Consider the following 19,366-nt stretch of genomic DNA (forward strand, 5'->3'; position numbering starts at 1 on the left):
TCCATGTGTAGTAAGAATATGTGTGATGGGGGCGCTGTTTAGCTCAGTTGGCAGAGCAGGCGCCCGATGTACAGAGGCTACAGCCCTCGTCGTGCTGATCGCCGGTTCGACTCCCGGTCTGCCGATCATTTGGTGCATGTCATCCCCCACTCTCTACTCCCAACATTTCCTGTCTATCTTCAGCTGTCCTATCTAATAAAGCCAAAGGCCAAAAAAAAAAGAATATGTGTGATGGGCTCTGACCTTTGTCCCGCCCACGCTGATGATGCGGTAGACGCTGCGGCTGGCATCGTAGAAGAAGGACACGGTGACGGCATGTTTGCTGGCCGGCAGCCAGTTGCGTTTGGTGGCCGGGTCGATCTGGAAGACATGAGCTCTGGCACTGAAGATGGGCTGCTCCCTTTAGATCATACAGACGAAAAAAATAACAAAATAACTTCATGTTAGTAGGGATTAAGAGTTACATTAACTCTAGTGTTTGTATTTAGTGAGTTGGATTAGTGTCATGATGGGACCATGTTTAAATCTCTAGAAGAAGTCACTCATCTGTGTGTGTAGTTCAGTGTCAACTCGTGTTTCTCAGCAATATATATTTTGATATATTAGATTTTCATGAGGGGAGTCAATAAAAAAACTTCATACAAACAAGTATCGAAGAACACAAAACATCAAACCACATGTCAATGCACAAACATGCATAAGAAGGTGATATGAACAACATTTCAATCAAAGGAAAAATGTCGTACATGAACATTTGCAGCTTTCCAGGATGGTAAATTAACAACATTTCCTCATTAAGTATATACTAGAAAATGTAATTGCCTGGTTGGCCTCAAATTTTCCCTCAAACCTTATCTGCTGGTGTAGATTAGTTGTACATAAAAGTAATTTCTAGGAGACAGTAGTGCTTCACTTTATCGGGATGCTGGCAGAAGCTTCATTAATGTGTTGTGGTTCAAATTTGGTGCAATAACTTTAGTGGCTGCAGCCAAAATGCTGTGCGTCACTGCCTGAACTGAAAGATGGACAGAAAATGAGTTTAAAGTACTCGTACAAAACAAACAGATATCATATCAAGACCTGACGAAAAAGAAACTAGCTTGGAATTTTCAAGCATTCAAATGCAGCCTACAAAAACAGTCTGAGCCTCTGCAGACTTGAAGACTGAGTAGCGCAAAATTAAATGTTGTGCTCTCTCAATTCTTGGTTCAGTTTATTTGCAGCACTGTATAAATAAACCACCTATAGGTGTTATTTAGATGGTGTCATTTTTCAAAGAGAAGGAAAAAAAACATTTCAGTGATTAAGCTTCATATTGTGCTTTCTGATGAAAAGTCCACCAGGATAAAAATGCATTTGCAGTCATCTTTATGAGATATGAAATACATCGATCAGCCATAACATTATGACCTCCTGGCTTATATTGTGTAGGTCTCCCTTTTGCCACCAAAACAGCCCTGACCCGTCGAGGCATGGACTCCACTGGACCGCTGAAGGTTTGCTGAGGTATCTGGCACCAAGACGTTAGCAGCAGATCCTCTAAGTCCTGTAAGTTGAGAGGTGGGGCCTCCATGGATCAGACTTGTTGGTCCAGCACATCACACAGATGCTTGATTGGATTGAGATCTGGGTAATTTGGAGGCCAAGTCAACACCTTGAACTCGTCGTGTTCCTCAAACCATTCCTGAACCATGTTTTCAGTGTGGCAGGGAGCATTATCATGCTGAAAGAGGCCACCGCTATTAGAGAATACCGTTTCCATGAAGGAAGAGCAAGTACTCTACTTGCTCTGCAACAATGTTTAGGTAGGTGGTACGTGTCAAAGTAACATCCACATGAATGGCAGGTTTCCCAACAGAACATTGCCCAAAGCATCACACCGCCCCCGCCGACTTGCCTTCTTCCCTTAGTGCATCCTGGTGCCATGTCTTCCGTAGGTAAGAGACACACATGCAAGCGGCCATGATGTAAAAGAAACGTGATTCAGCAGACCAGTCCACCTTCTTCCATTGCTCTGTGGTCCAGTTCTGATGCTCACCTGCCCATTGTAGGCGCTTTTAGTGGCGGTCAGGGATCAGCATGGGCACTCTGACCGGCCCCATACACAACAAACTGCGATGCTCTGTGTGTTCTGACAGCTTTCTGTCAGAACCAGCAACAACTGTTTCAGCATTTTGAGCTACAGTAGCTCTTCTGTTGGATTGGCCCACGCAGGACAGCCTTTGATCCCCACGAGCCCTGGCCACCAATGATCCGGTCACTGGTTCAACGGTTTTCCATCCTTGGACCACATTTAGTAGGTACTGACACCTGCAGACCAGGAACACACCACAAGAGCTGCAGTATTGGAGATGCTCTGACCCAGTTGTCTAGCCATCACAATTTGGCCCTTGTCAAAGTCGCTCACATCCTCACACTAGCACATTTTTACTGCTTCCAACTCATCAACTTTGAGGACAAACTTTTCACATGCTGCCTAACATATCCCACCTACTGACAGGTGCCTTTGTAACGAGACAATCAATGTTATTCACTCGACCTGTCAGTGGTCATAATGTTATGGCTGATCTGTGTATTTGTAAATGAGGGTAAAAATGGAAATCTCACAGCCACATTAGAACACTAATCAAAGCCAAAAGGCGAAAACATATGTACGCCTCATTATAATTAGCGGAACATCATTAGCATTTCATTTTGTTCATCTGTTTGACTGGGAATCATCAGCTCTGTTCAGCACTTTGGGGCCACTCTCCCACTCAGTGTTCTCTGACGGTGGGTAAAGCTATAAATAGGGAGAAAATAGCCCCAATTTCCAAATGTGACTGTGTTTTTCAAGGACCTCGGGGTCATTGATGCTCTCCTGATGTAATGAGGCTATCGGGGCAAATGGAGCTGAAGATCCGCTAACCGCTAGCAGTCCAATTAGCTGTCCTGCTCTCTTTGAAGAACTTCACACTCGCTGTGGGGACTTACAGAGGACGGAGGCTCACAGGACAATGAGGGACTGCACAGGCACTCATGCAACATTACACAGCTAATACACTCTGCACAATGTTAATGTATGCAATGAGCCATTCCCCATCGCGGGTCAATTATACACTGGCATTAATGTGTTCTGGGAGGAGGCTCTGTTCTTTCTCTAAGCAAGAGAAATAACCATTTATATAGGTCAGTGCTCGCTATATGAAGCATTGTTCCCGCTGGATTTGGTTGGAAATTCTGTACATTTGCATACAAACAATAGTCGGTATTGTTTCAAGACAGATTACTGGAGGTACAATTGACAATAGAAACAGCAGCACAGCCAAGGAGGTCGAATTAGTCAAGGATTGCAGCTGGAGACACAATAAATATCACTGATGATACAAAATGGGTCTATTGTATCTGAATAACAGAGTCACTGGACGAAAAATATATGTAGAACAAACTATTACAGCATGTCTGTAATTTAGGATAAAATAAAAGATTAAAATCCAGGCACTTTTAAAGTATCTGAAACAAACATTTCTAGACTTGTGAAGCCTTTATTTTCACATCTAAATTGTTCATTTATATGCACTGCAAAAAAAAAAGATAAAAATCCCCAAATACCAACGGCAATCAATGTAAATTGTGTTTTGTTTGATTTACCAGCTGTTCATATTATCTTTGGTAGTATGATTTGATCAAGATCATTTAATGCTTGATGATCTCCAGAGTAAGGAATCGCCTGAAGTATTTTAAGCTTTTTATAGAAACTGAACACAACAAAAAAAAAAAATCATTTATTTATCTGTAATGGAGACGAAGAAAAGACAATAAATCATACATTGTGATCCTTTCTAGAGATAGACCGATATGGTTTTTTCAGGGCCGATACCGATTATTAGTAGTCAAGGAGGCCGATAACCGATATTTAGAGCCGATATTCATTTGCAGTAAAAGTTAAAATATTGGCGTCAAAATTTTGAATAATACAAACTCCAACACTTAACTTTGTTCAAATGCCTTTAAGCATATGTTTAAGAAATGAACTCTTATCGGCCGTCAGATTTATTAAAAAAAAGGGGAAAAAAAGGCCGATGCCGATGTGCGTCAAAATGCCGAATATCGGCGCCGATAATTGGCCCAGCCGATAATCGGTCTATCCCTAATCCTTTCATATCAAATGTTACAAGGTTTACATGAGCTGTTGAGTGGAACAATGGATTATGTTGAAAATCAAGCATCCTCAAAGGTGTAGACTGGAATTTAAACATTAAATCATTAAAATTAGGCTTTATCCAATCTTTGTAACATACTTCGTTCTGAGCCTGTTAATTGGTTTCCTTACGGTTAAGATGTTCTGATTGCAGGAAATCCTTTAAAAAATTATTCTCACCTTCATTACAAGGCAGTTTTTCTTCCTTTGACTCTTTTTCACAGCAGATAATTAAACTTGTCTAACAGGAAATCAAAGACATTCATATTTGCTAAATTCTACTGAAGTTTGTTTTCCAGTTTCCCGCTATTTGTTTTCCCTTCATGGCTCACTAGGACACAGAAATGGAAAAAAGCTTTTACTTACACCTTTGCTTTCGCTCCACGAGGAGCCAAAATGTCTGCCAATAAAAAGATCTGAACTACCCCAACAATTAAACCAATCTGTTCTGTTTAAGGTTAACCTTGTTTTAATTAAAAAGTGTACTTGCAATACAATTGTTGCTATTAGCAGCAAAATATGAGTCCTTGAGTTAAAGTTAAAACATTGCATGTAATATTCCTGCTGCACTGGTGAGTATTTGGACTGTATATCTGGTTTTGTGTTTTCTCCACATGTTTACTGGTTTTTATGACTGAAACCTTAAAATGGCTGGTGTATTTTTGTTGAAAATGTTGCTCAATGTTTTCACAATGAAGTTCCCCGGCTATACAAAGTCTTACCCTAAATGCTTTGAATGGAAACATTTCATTTGTCTTCTGTCGATGTACAACTGTTTTAAGTAACAACACTAAGTAGGCTCATAAAGTTGCAGAACGTTAACTTAAGCCACAAAGTTGTAAAGCTGGAAACAGTTTTATCAGTCCTTCTGTTGTTTAACTCAAAGACTATTTCTACCTGTAACTTCTTCCCAAATATACACGGTTACTCTATAGGGCAACATAATTGTTACCTCCGTTAGCATTAAAGCACTGCATCATACTCAGCTTCAGCACTTACATACATCACCTCTATCGTCTTAACTGCAACTGTTTAAATGCCTGTGAGCAAAGCAGTTCTCGCAACAATTTATCAAGTGAAAATATGTTGTGGCTAACAGTATCGAGACAGTTCATGACCATATTGACCTGCTCAAAACATCAGACATGAATCAAGCAAACTAAAAGCACCATAAAGTACTTAATTTAACCCCATAATACTAATTATCTGGCTGCGTTACTGATAACCAGCACGTTAAAGGCAATAAGCCAATGAGCCAAAAATAAGTCAGATTAAACATCATAGTAAAATAGCTTCTGTCACGATTTCCATTCTATCGTATTCTCATCTTAATGAGAAACCATGACTGAAAGCTCATCAGCTCCGAGCCGTCACAGCGGATCACACAGATATTAATGTCCCGTCATTCATTCAGCCCGTCTCGACGTAGCTCTGTGAAAGCCCGTCAAGCTAATCAGCTCAGACAGGATGCATCACATCGAGGTTTGATGATACGAGCAGATTAAAAGTGGATTAAATTCCTCCTGAGGTTAGGGAGAGCAAACATGGAGCAGCTTGACAGCCACAGAAGCCTGAAGGAGTGCAGTGTCTGGTACTTTACATACACCCCATCTAATTAACATGAAACGTTGTAGCTCTTAATTAAATCAGGTGTTATAAGAGGAAAATCCAGCATGACTGGATAGAAGGAGACGGATGTTTGTAGCTGACAACCTGAGCAGGTGTCAATGAAGAATATAGACAAGTGAAACAACATGTCTGACCACACAGGAAGACCAGATTTATGTCTGATGAAAGTTATGGTCTGGATATGAAACAGATTACTAACTCGTGGCTTATTAACTTAGCATTGTAGCTAAGTTAATTAGCCACGAATACCGATTCCATAATGCTCACTTTAATATAATGTGCCACGCTGAACATTTTATGCAAGTTAAAGGTAATATGTGAAGCAATTTACATTAAACACTTGGTACTGCCAATGTGTGAATGGATTGAAACTTTGGACAAATTGCAGCTAGCTATCATAGTAAACACTCTAGGCATGGGCTAATGTCAGCTAATTCATCCAGACTCCCAGGGTCTATAGGTGGCATGTAATATGGCTAGCTTTCAGTTTGAAAATAACTTTGTTAGCTAACATTAAAAGCAACTAACGACAGAGCCGTGTAGTGCAGGTGAGTTACGGCTAACCGGCTAACCTTAGCTTGTTAACTCACTAACATTTTGGCTAACAAAGTACTGTCTGAGTTGACTGATTTTGCTAGCTTTATGAGCTAAAATAACCATGATACTTACAATTATTATGACCAACTGAAAAACTAATAGCAAAATATAATTGAATAAAAACCTTTATGGTACATTAGCATACCACCCACTCACAATATTTCACTCTGCAAATGTAGGCTAGTTTAGAAAGTGGCATTAAGAGGGAAAAAAACAAAGTGACGTAGCCTTTCATTGCGGTACCTCTAAATTATACACAAGTATATAAATTGTAAATGTACAAGGCCGTGAATCTTTACAGCAGCTATTGTCCCTTTTTCACTGCTTGGTCTCGCTGAGGGATCCCACCTCCTGCTGTGAGCCAGAGGCCCACATCGAGTGAGGGGTCAGCTCGATCAATTATTGTTAATCTATTCTAGGTCAAATACATACATCCGCCTACCATCCCCCCTACATCATATACTGTACATAGTAACTGCAACGCATCCATGCATAAGTGCAGGGAGGACTGTGTTCATATTACAGCTCAGTAAATAAACGGGTCAAAACGTGGCAACATGATTTTTTCCCAAGGTATAAAGAGCTGCTTCACATTGCTTTATTCATTCAAAACAATCTAAGGTGGGGTCTTAAGAGGAGGCTGATAAGGTTTTAATTAAAGGTCAAATATAACTATGGTTGACTATTATAGGAAAGACAATTACCTAAAATCTGCTGATGTGTTAAGATTAAGAACAGCAGCATATTTTATTGTTCACTTTATATTTAAACGGTACCAGGACAACTGAAGTGCTATGAGGGCAATAACAAGTCAACAACTTTCCATTTGTGCCTTATCCTGTATGAAGATGTTTTTCATTAACAAAAGCTGCTGAAGAAAAGCTGCAAATGTTCCTTTTAGTTGATCCATCAGGGGATATGTGGGAGCTATTCTAATTACAGAAACGTATCCCTTACAGAAATGTTACACGTCTGACACGCCCGTCACAAGTGTCTTCGCAAACTATGCTTTTAAAACTGTGGTCATTCTCTCTCTCTCTCAATAAACATTGTTCGACAATGGAATCAAGGCTGTAAGTAATTATTAATTCATTTTCCTTAATACATTGATCCTTGTTTTCTCTCTAAAATATGAGTGAATAGTTTCCTTCTCCAAGGTGGGGTCTTACAGCGCTCGTCTTGTCCAACCAACACTGAAAAACTTGAAGTTGTTGGCAGCATCTTATTGCAGTTATCTTAGAAGATTGCCAGAGAAGATTTAGTTTGGGCAGTAATAAAAACAACTTTTTCATTTAAGTAGAACAGCTAGTACATCCTCCATGTGTGTTTTTTTTTAGGGTCAAAATGAGGAGACGGAAAAAGACAGACAGGAAGAACCTGGGAGCCACAGGAGAGACAGTTCTGCTGGGATCTGGGCCCAAGCAGGCAGGCAGGCTGGCGGGGGAACACGGCTGAATCCTCAAGCGTGGTTCAAACCTCTACGGGCACAAACACTCTTCATGCCTTTCTGGGACATGTTATCTTCCCTGCTGCACGTCTGTGTATTCATGCACCGCACAAGTCTGCAGCAGTGTGAAGCATGCGGCTGTCAACGATGGATCATCTGATGGTTTTGATTTGGAGCCAACCGACGGATTTAAAACTACACTTTCCATCAAAGAGACTTCTGAAGGTTTGCCTGAAGAAAACCTTTATTTGATATTCTGTCATTGTCAGAGGAAAGCAGCTGAGTCTGAGCTGACGGCTGAAGCTGTCTTAAGTCTGCAATCCGTCCTCCACTTTCCCCAACAGAAGCTCTGCAGTGACAACAGATAGAGGAGGAGGCACGCAGGCCCGAGGCCGTCAGCTCCACTCCACACTCATGATAAATTAATTACGGTGAAGCCTTTAGATGAATTTCGAGGTTATGGGTGTACATAAAGGATGAGAGATCAGATGAAATGTCAGAAAGAGCCAAACAGCCCTATTCCTCCTCGTGTAAAAGCTTCTGCTGAGCGTGCAGGCTCTTTATCAGCTCCACGTTCAAACAGATGAAATAATTCTCTCAGGGCCAGGAAAATATTACAACAGTATTTGGCTGCAGCACGAAGCAAAGAGCATTAACAGAGGCTCTTCTGTGATAGCTCCATCTGGACGAGCCGGAAGGCAAACGGTACGAGGGCTGAGTTTTCTACAAGGAGGCTTCAATACACTTCATCAGACCTGTGTGGCTTCATGCTCAGTTTCAAATTACTGCTCGGACATTTCTGACAACATTCATTACCTGCTCTAGAACAGAAATCACCTCTCATAGCGATACAAACTGACGCTGATGCAGGAAAGACCCGCTGAGTTCAACAGAGATAAGTAGTTTGAATCCACATGGAGGGTGACAATGATTAAGCTCTTCTCTTTCCTGCAGTACAGGTACAAATATTTGTCATAAATTATGCTCCTTTCAAGTTAGATAGAAAATATCAGAATTAGGAGATGCGCATACAAATAAAAAACCAACATAGAAAATATGACTGTCACTTAAGCTGGACTGAAGTTACATGTTGTCCTTAGGGCTGCAACATCACGACCTCGAGTGTGATATTGCTTTTATGCAACAGTTATACAAGCGGCAAATAGTAGTAAACAGTAATAATCAACAACAGATTATGTTTTGCTCCACCAATTCAACCAGTTACCCAACTTAACTGAAACTGGACTGTTGTTGCCAAGCAACCCAAACATTCTCCTGCACTCTGTGTCTATGGTTACCACAGATCAGCTGTTTTTTTATCATGTACATTTATCTGTTGTACTTTATCATCAACCAGTGAAATAAGAGTCTGCTGTGTGATTCAGAGGTACCAGTGTGATCAGTGTAGACATACACAGTCTGCTGTGATGTTAATTAACAGTATTCCGAACACGTGGAGTGATACACAGTGAAAAGTCCCAGTGATGTTGTTCTCTATATCACCGCTCATGGAATGCCTCTTCAGATTACTTGGTCAGAACTAACTGTTGTATAATAAACCCTACCAAAAGGAGTCTTCAGCATGTTTGGTTGATTTGCAAATGAACGTTCTGTTAAAGTAATGATTGTTTCATCAACTAATCTTTGCAGGTCTCTGAAAAAGCCTTGCAAAACCCATCTGACCCAGCCATACATCTCTATGTACATCTTATTTTCTAAAGACTGATAGCCCCAATCTGAATGGGACACAAGGACAGTCACAAACATCCAAATTGTCTGATACCACTTAAAGCCACTTGGGAATCACCAATATTGATGATCAGACCCAAAACACAACAGGACTGTGTCTGGCATAATTATACAAAAGCATAGACTGTATAAAAAGATGGACGACATGACAGCTCCCCAAAAAGTGAAGCCAAAACATCTTTTGGCTTTGTTTTTGTACAATGAGAGGAGGTGGACATGTGTCGATCATCTGCATATACAGTCATCGGTGTTGACTAATGGCTGTCCGTCGTTAAAAGTCTGAATCTGATGACGCGTGAGTGTCGAAAGAATCCAGCTCAAATAGCTCCAAATGCACAAGATGGGGCTATTTTGGCTGTACCTTTATACAATGAGAGGAGGTCGAGATGCCTTTATGTATGCGGCCACTGGACAAAACTTAACAAAGGTGCACTGATGAAGACTTGTGAGGTAAGTGCTTGATTTTCATCAGAAGTCTAAATAGGAAGAGCTGGCAATTGACGAATCTAGTAAATAGAGGTGGAGCCAGTCATAACTGAATTAAATAAAGGCTGCTGTCGTGTAAGACGTGGTGTGTGTAAATAGAAATGAGATCACAGTAGCTGAAGCAGAACCAATATTCGACCCAAATCCCTCATCAGACTCTAAACGCAGCAAGGCTCAGATCCCTGTTTAACAAATGAGACAGAGACGTTTGTTTGAGCAGGAAACTTTGAGTCTGACTGAAGTTTAATGAACTGGAGTGTGTATTTTTTTTTGCCTGGTTGAAAGAGGAGAGCCATCAAACACTTGCAGACTTGGACTGACACTTTCAACCCTAAAAACAGTGCAGATTGTTTCTGAGCAACACAAGATGCTGCTGCTCATTTCCCAGTTTTTACCATATTAAGTTTGAATAGCCTATTTGCATTATTCCACACTGATGCCTCAATTTTTGATGAGCTTATAACCAAAAATAAGGAAAATAGCTCTTAGAGAAGTTTCTACATCTATTTTTCATTCAGCGTCTAGTTGCTGCCACACACACGCATACGCACACACACACACACACACACACCATGGTTGTGCTGTCTGAGAGCCGTGTGTCTCCTCCAGTCATCACTTTCTAATCCTCTCTCACTGCTCTCTTCATCTGTCCTCTTAACTCCAGCACCCATTCAGCACCCCGAATCTGTGATCTGTGAAACAGAAGCTGCACCCTTCTGTCTGGCCCCGCAGTCAGACCCGACCAGACGCTTCTGTAGTTGGAAAAAAAACACTCCTTAAACTGCCAATAATAGAGCCTATAAGCTCTGTGGGCTGTTAAAAGCTACAAAACTGGCTGCCAAAAACCCTGTTGGTTGTACTTAAAAGGCAGAGTTCACACTTGAAACAGCAAAACAGAAGGCTGGCAGGAGATGTGATGAAGGAGGAGAAGGCCTGGGGGGTCAGAGCACAAGCAGGAAACATCATCATGTATGAAGGTGTATTTGAATGACCCGATATACAACTGCAATGTGTGCAAGACCCTGAGGTACTCCCGTGAAAAATGGTGTCACATGATTGCACCAAAGTCAATCTCGGATCCCATCGGCTTTAGTGTGACGATATACGAAGCCTCTGGGGACAACAGTGAACATGGCCGGCGTGTAGCCAGCGGTTAGCACTAAACCACTTCCAGTCAAGACTTCCTTTTTCCGCTGGCTGCATTGTTTACAGAAAAATAAACTGTTCTTTATTAATTAACGGGTCTCACCTTTGCCGAAATTTTTTAACATCATGATGCAGATTTGTAAAAAATTTGTCAGGTCTGTCCTCGAGGAGAAGAAAACTACTTTTAAAATGCTCGTTTGTTGAACGGAGGTCGGATGCATTCGAGAAAGTTGGGAAATCTGCACGCTGAATGGCTTTCGTGACACAGTGGGGGGGGGGCTTTTTGTCTTTATTAGATGGGACAGCTGAAGAGAGACAAGAAACGTGGGGAAGAGAGCGTGGGGGACGACATGCACCAAACGATTGGCAGACCGGGAGCCAAACCCGCAACCAGCGCGTCAAGGACTACAGCCTCCGCACATGGGGCACCCACCCAACCAACCAAGCCAAACCAGCGCCCCAGGGTTAAGGGAATTTATCTCAAGTTGAGTTATAGATCTAGAACGGATTGTTAGCTGAACTTGCTGCAGATGTCTGTTTATAGAGATTAATAAGAAGCCAAATCCCCGTCAGATCACGCTGATGGGAGCCGGGATGTCATTACGCCGCATTACGTTCCGTCTGCTTTTGCTCTCTACACGGACTGTTTTTCCTGCATACGCCGCAGCCTGCTGATACGTGATTGGTCAATATTACTTGGACTACAAGCGTAGTACAAACAGAAACCAGAACACTTGTCATCTATAATCCACATCCCTGCATACAGATTCTACATTTCTATGTAGAATCTGTAAATAGAGATTACACCAAAGTACCTAAGAGCAAGTTAAAAGGAAGAGGGGGGAAAAAACGGACTGATTGTGATTGGTGGCTTATCCCCAGAGCCAGAAAAGCATTAAAAAGAATCAACTGGGAAAAAAGACGTGGTGTAAAGTTAACCTGAGGTCAAAAAAGACCCTACAAAACTAGTGAATGTTGCAGCTGAAACATGTGCCATTACACCGATAAGTCAAATGATTCGTAATGGATTTGCAATACTGCACTTAAAAGCTTTTCAAAGATTTGACGTAAGCCCCTTTCACACATGCACTGCACTCCTGAAAATGTTCTGACATTACCTGGGGGGCTGCATGTGAGTACGCAAATGTCTCAATCCTAAATCAAACCAAGTATTTCCAGTTGTGCGAGAACGTCCCACACGCACAATCTCCAGCTGTCTGCTTCATGTGTGAAAGGGCAAGTCCGAACAATGTCGGGACCTGATTGTCTGGAAATTGCCTGGAGATTATGTGTGAACGGGGCTTCAGTCTGTCTGTGACTGCTGAAGGTGCAGGTCAGCTTTGGTTCAACTTTTAAATGTGTTTTTTACAGAGGAAGAGCTCTGCTGATTTTGTCATTACTTACTTTAGAAAGGGATCCCTGCAAAGCCAGTATGGACAAGAGCAGGAGAGGAATGACTGCAACTACCATAAGTCATGTTGACCCATAAGCCTGAAAATAAGAGTTTAATTCAGTCTAACTGAGAGCGTCAGCTGAGTGCTCCAGCAGAGCATCATTTTTCACCATCTGTGCATTTAAACAACACACGACCAGGACTCTGTGTGTCTGACCGCCTCTGGGGACTTCAGTTTTCTCACAGAAAGAAAAAAGGATCTTGGCTTCTCTTTTCTCTTTGTTCCTCTAAAAGCATTTCTCCTTTAAGGGTCTGCTTCCTCTGACCTCGGAGAGAGCGAGCAGCCTCGTGTCCACATTCCTGAGCCAGCGAAAGCGTCTGGCCCAGTCCAGCAACATGACACGCTACAACTACAAACCAAAATAGCACCGTGAGGGGAAATGCTAACTCATACTACCATCTCAACAAGTCAAGACACATCACAACATACAATTTTTGGACTGCAGCAAACAAACGTTATGGTTCTAGTTTTTCTACACGACCACAAGCCTTTAACTTGCAAAGCACTTTCCCAAACGTGAGCTCTGGTTGTGTTCAACGACAGCAGGGCACTTCACGTATCTGAAGGTCAGCTTACCTTGCAGAAGTCTGACTGATGTCTTACTTACTCGCACATTGTAATGGTGAGACAGGGACTTTTCTGTATTCAGAATATGAAGGTCAGTGAGAGACACAGACAAAGAGCTGATCTTTCATCTCGGCCCTCCGGCTGCACTGACTTCATGCCAATAAAACGCAGGGAAATTAAGTGGACAAAAAAAGACTGAGCTGAGATAACTGTTTATTCATGCATTTGCAGATGTCTCCATAACAGCATTAAAGAATTTCTTCCCCCCAGAGAGCAGCTGCTTTCGCCTTGGCCAGTGGGAGGACGCAGACACTAAACAGTTTTAATGGCGTTATGCTTCAGATTAATTGATTATGTTCCCACTGAAATCAAAGTATAGACGTCCTCTGTGCTATAAAAGGAGGCTGCAGGGTGACATTAAGACAGATTTTAACGGTAAATGAGATATCATTCTCTCATGTGGCTCCTCTGTAATTACGGAGACATAATTACTGTGACCTAACTTGCCACAGAAATATGTATCTATATATTGCATCAGAACAGCTGTAACAAGTGGTGGTTGTAATGTGGAGCGAGAGCCAGGAGATGATTAGCTTATTTCAGTGTAGTGCTAACAAGCAGGGGAAATAGCTAGCCTCTGCTGCTTAAGATAAACAATTATAGTTCAAAAATACACCAATGTTTTATCACAAACAGAAGTGTAAAAATTACAGATTGTTATGTGTTATTTGTTTTTCAGCAGACAACAGCTAGCCACATTAGTGTTGTTGTTCCTCAGGGAGTAAATACAGGATTAACTCCCCCAAAAACCACACATTTATGATTTTACATTTCTTTTTGTATAAAAAACACACTAGCAAGACAGATTCTTCAATCAGTCAGACATGCTTGTGTACGTACTGAGGCTGAGCAAGGTATTTTCTCATGTTTTCAGTCAAATTAAGCTAACTAGCTGCTAGCTCTAGCTTCATTTACAGTAGTCTACTGCTATGAGAGTGGTATTCATCTTATATTACACTTGACAAGAAAGCATTTATCCCCCAACATGTTGATATACTCCCTACACAATCGTGGTACTCCTTCATTTGATATGTAACACTGACTTGTTTTAAGGTTTAAGCTTTCACAGCATAAGAGCTGCTGTTAGCTTAAATTTGGGATATTAGCAAGTTGTTTAGCAAGAAAACTGACATTTTCTAACATGTTGGTAGCTGCAGTCAACTTAAATTTGACTCAGTTCAGATATTAGCACATCTCTATATTTGATTCGCACAAAAACAGGCGAGTAAAGATGACAATTTGAGGTTTTTAGTGAAGTGATAAAACTGACATTTTGGCAATGAACTGCAGCCAGATGCTGTGACTTCCTTGGGTCTTGTCTTGCGAGGAAACCACAACCACTCTATATTTTTGTGTGTCATGAAATTAAAGACATGCTATGTTTAACTTTTGGTGCTCTTTTTTTTTTTTTCTTAAATGATGACAAACTAAGCTAGCCTTTCCCCCTTCTTCGTTAGCCTAACTTAAGCTAACTGGCTTTAGCTCTAATGTTACAGTAAATTCACAGAAGCAAGATGAGAAAAGTTGACATCTCTGGCTATAATTTGAGTTTTAAAGCCATCTCCATCTTTTGACTAGCCCATAAAACACAGGTGAACACAGTGTACAAAATACATTTTAGGGCGTACAATGGCTTTGGTTAGCTTGGAAGCTGGAGCTTGGAGTCCTTTCAGATATTGGTACTGTATGTCTTTTTCAGTCCCCTGCGTGTCAGCCGCATTAATTTTCTTCACCATTCTATATATTTCCGAGTTGCAGAATAAAGGTTCGACATGCAAAACATTCCAGCAACATTTAAAATGTGATGCTTAGTTTAAGACTATGAAACCAACAGTGTATGAAGCAGTGAAGCTGTGATGTTACAACTGACGGGAGGACGATATGATGACACCATGTGCTAACAACATCTGCACACCAGTGACAAGGATGAAAACGCAGTCTGTATAACAAGTCTTACAGTTAACAGTACAGTAGGACAGATACTTAGGAGAGGATATACATTATGGGGATAGGATGAGGGTGGATTTTGATCATTGCAATAAATGTTTGATGAAGTCGGGATGGGCGCATTGATCTCCAAATATCAAAAGTACAGATTCTAATGTATTTTTCAAACAAGAGCCAAAAGCATAGATACACATACGCTCTTGTCCAATATTAATGTACTTTTTACTTTTCTACTGTAAGCTCTCTTAAACTGAAATTCTGCTCAGTATGCATCTATATTTGGACAAATAAATACATAAATACTCAAGTCCATGCTAGCATTTAAGCAGCTTTTGCTGTTGGAAGGTATCAATACCAGTCATCTGGTGCTCATTAGTATTTGAGAGGAGATCAAAAGCTTAACATGAGGTATCGCCCATCCCTGCCATGCAGAGCCACAACACAGAGACAACGTGTGTTTGTACCTCTCTCGATGTAGCGGGAACATTTTACAGCTCGCTGACAACTCCTCTGCAGCAGGACAAGAGGGAAGAGCATCCAGGTTACACACAGTGAAAATATTAACTTATAAAGCTTGTCAGCCATTAGTTAATGACGTCACAATGACATTTTTTACACCCCAGATTTGTTCAGCATCAAGTAGCCAACAATCCAGTGATGACAGCAACAGATTTCTTTAACAAAAAACAAACAAAAAATCCCAAATTTCACGTTCAAAGAAACATTAATCAGTTAGGACACCCAAATACATAAAGTCTGCCACAAGAGACACACTGAAAAAATGTTGCCTGAAAATACCAGTCACATTTAAAGTTAAACTGCCTCATTTACACCTGAACATTGTATTAAATGAATGGTCCACGGCTGTTTAATCCAGAGTCCCTTTGCAGCTAATTGTACGCACACCTCTGCTAAGTCATTTTGCACCCCTTCATAATTACACAGTGTTAATATATTGAATGGTGCATTCAGGTGGTCCTCTTCAACTCAAGAAATATGCTGTAGGCTCTTAGTCAGGTATTCCATGAGTTCATTAGTTTCTGATAAGTCCACTACTTAATTGGATGAAAGAAGAAGCCCCAGCAGGTTGTAAAAAGTGAGACATTAACTACACTGAGTTTTTGTCAGCAGCCACTAATCTACATGTTCTGATTGTACAGGAACAGCACGGGTCAGATGACGTGGGTAAGTGCTCTAAGACAAGCGGCACACAGCAAGGGAGCACTTGTGCACCTAACACTCATTTTGTTTATCGACCTGAAGTGGCCGTTTATCAGGACTCCGCTTCTGTCAAAGGGTAGAAGAGCTGCAGGATGTCTCCTTCTGTCAAGACTGGAGCAGGTTCCTGTCTCAGTGTTGGTTTTGGCCCTGCAGATAAAGCCAGATTTTTTTCCAAAGGTCCTTAAAGGTGCGGTGTGCGATTCTGGAGAAATATTGTCAGTATTGTTGATAAGATTGAGGCGATAAAACCTATATTGTATGGACAAATACCAAGATTTACACCAGAGCTAAGGACAGGACGGGTAATATAACTCATGTTACCTGGGTTGTGAGTTAGCAAACTGTCGCTACACCAGCTCCAAACAGCAATACTCCAAACTCTGCGTCCACTTCAGCAGCAAAAGCATATTTTGACAAATTAGAAAGTCAGCTGACAGTCCTCCGAGCCACTTTGTTTGTTTCCCAGGGCTGTGTGCAAATACCAGACACATAAAGAACTACAGCTGGCCGACCAGGAGGAGCTATTTGCTGAATTTGCCAAAAACAAAGATTTGAAATTGTAAACCAAACCTCGGGGCTTTCATGTGGATTTTTGAGTGACTGACCTCTGCTGCGTTAGCTAGGCACCACAGAGGGATGATGCACAGTTGATCTCTGGTCAAAAGCTCTGACAGGGTAAGTGCATCAAACATAAGCCTTTAGAACAGCAGATGTTTGTTTCAGTGCTGCATTCCCCCTCTGACTGCAGATGTTACACAGCAGGTTTCCACTGGTGCTGTTTTGCTGCTGGCATTACTTGAATTGGCAGAGTCGAACTGATGCTTTCTACTGTCTGACCTTATTACTTGCTGATACATCTTGCTCTTTCCCAGCCTCGGTTACAGACCCTCATACAAACTATAGCTAGGTAGGACGGGGGCTGGAAGCCTACACATGGAGAATCTTCTGAGAGCTTTTTTTGGTGCTCTGGGGATGTCACGTTACATTTAACTTGTCTTAAAGTCCCTCAGTCACTGTACCTTTTCATTAAGGAATTAGTCTGGGGATAGTCTCTTCACTCAGAGAACAGAGGTTACAAATGTAACTTCCTGTTAAGCGCCTGTAGTTTCCAATAACCCGTCACACTCTTGCTAATTACTCATCACATCCTGGAATGTACACATCTACTTTTGAACTCTTAGGAAATGTGATTGTACACGTTTTTGAGGACCGCCTGAACGCACCATTAGCCTGTGTTTCTCGTGTGTGAGGAGGAGGAGGAGGAGCAGGTGCAGCCTGGACACACACCTTCATGGACACTGGACAGTTTTCCTGCCATGAAAACATTGCAGACCACATTTTTCACACCTTCATAAGCAGTCTATGCTGAAATTAAAAAGACTATAAGATTATAACAAAGCAGCGTTTGCGAACAATGTAACCTTCTGATCGGGACCTTATACAAAATGTGGAATCACTTTCACTTTGAAAAGGGAATTTGATCGAAACAGCAAAAGTTGATAAATAATTGGCCTCCAAAAATATACCAGTTAGCCCATAACAATGGTGGATTCAGGTTTTCTTAGAGGCAGGGGCACACAACTAAAGGGGCACCAGCTTCATGTGGTGGGGCACCAACACAAAGAAAGTATTTTTTAAATGCAGGGCAGACCCTGAAGTAACCTTTATCAACACTTTACCGAGTTTCCTCAACTTAAGAGTGAGCTTCATCATCCAAATCCAAAGGGGCACTTTTCTTTGTAGCGTTATCAAAACATGGGGCCATTAACCGAGACGATTGCTGCCCCTGATGCCCCCCTTGAGTCCACCGATAAACACAACAGAGTGGGCTTCTTCTTAGGATGCTCCAACATTGTTCTCAGTCAGTCATTTGAGTGGCATATCAATTAAAGTGTCACTACACCGGCCTAAAAGAGAGAGAAAGGCTGACAGCATCGACTCTGGTGATTCGAGGAGGGTTCAGGTGTGTTTGAAACAAGCTGAAGGCTCGCATGAATAATTCAACACACACACACACACACCTGGTCAAACAGGGTCTAGCTTTATGGTCCCAAATAAAATATTTCTCCTTCAGTAATTTTCTTCAGGATTTAAACAGAGACAACATATCAGTGTCACAGGGGGGCTGCTGGAGTTAAATGTGTGGTAGATTGCTCCAAAGGGCTTTTAAAGGGTGAAGAGACAGTTCTGTTTAACCAAGTAAAACTGCCAAAAGCACGGGAAGCAAGAAAGTTAACTTTTAAGCGTTTTACCATTAGAACAAATCACTTCCAGGCAGCAGAAGAAAGCGAACATGCACTGCAAACATAGATCTCTAACTTACCCCATGCTCCGAGGATCTGGATGCTGATTTGGACACTGATTCCAGTCACCACCCCACTTTTACTCCTTTTCTATTCTCGGTTTCCAAACTGATTCACTTCTTCCCTGAAATCCGGGACGTTTCAAGTTACATTTCAGAAGAAGAAAAAAAAAAAAAGACAAATCACTTCCGACTCCAGATTCCACCCGTTTCCCCTCCAACTGTACTCCTCTCCTCTCAAGTCAGTTGTTGTACTCCAGCCTGCCTGCCTTCCTTTGTCCGCGGGTTTCCACGGCGAGCAACACCGCAAATCCGTCGTCCTTGTGCGTAATTACGCACCGTGCACACTTTGGCTCAGCTGTGCGGGTCGGACACACGGGGGAATGTCGATGAAAGTCAGGCTGCAGAGTTCTTTGGGCTCAAACCTGCTCCAGGACTTGTGCTGTGCTCCGCTGCCGCCTCTGTGCCAGATCACACTGGGATCTCACTCAACTCTCTCAGCGGGACTGTGGAGCCTCTTCAGCGCCATCTGAAGGCCATAATGAAAACTAGAAACCCTCCGCCCCTCCTCCCTGTCCCTA

General features: G+C 41.8%; 1 protein-coding gene across 1 annotated transcript in view; it reads right to left on the bottom strand.

Moving 5' to 3' along the window:
* Window positions 1-19,139, bottom strand: part of LOC138607822 (homer protein homolog 3-like) — a 52,736-nt gene extending 33,597 nt beyond the window's left edge. Inside the window, exons 1-3 of the mRNA XM_069680475.1 lie at window positions 18,807-19,139; window positions 15,727-15,772; window positions 244-400 (exon numbers count right to left, since the gene is read on the bottom strand). Coding sequence (XP_069536576.1) covers window positions 244-400; window positions 15,727-15,749 — 180 coding nt within the window. The 5' untranslated portion in view covers window positions 15,750-15,772; window positions 18,807-19,139. The remainder of the gene's footprint in view (window positions 1-243; window positions 401-15,726; window positions 15,773-18,806) is intronic.
* Between the last annotated feature and the right edge of the window lie 227 nt (window positions 19,140-19,366).

The sequence above is a fragment of the Semicossyphus pulcher genome, unplaced genomic scaffold (assembly GCF_022749685.1).
Source record: "Semicossyphus pulcher isolate SPU_LCO1_2020_fin unplaced genomic scaffold, fSemPul1.0.p SCAF_4, whole genome shotgun sequence".
Taxonomy (NCBI): domain Eukaryota; kingdom Metazoa; phylum Chordata; class Actinopteri; order Labriformes; family Labridae; genus Semicossyphus; species Semicossyphus pulcher.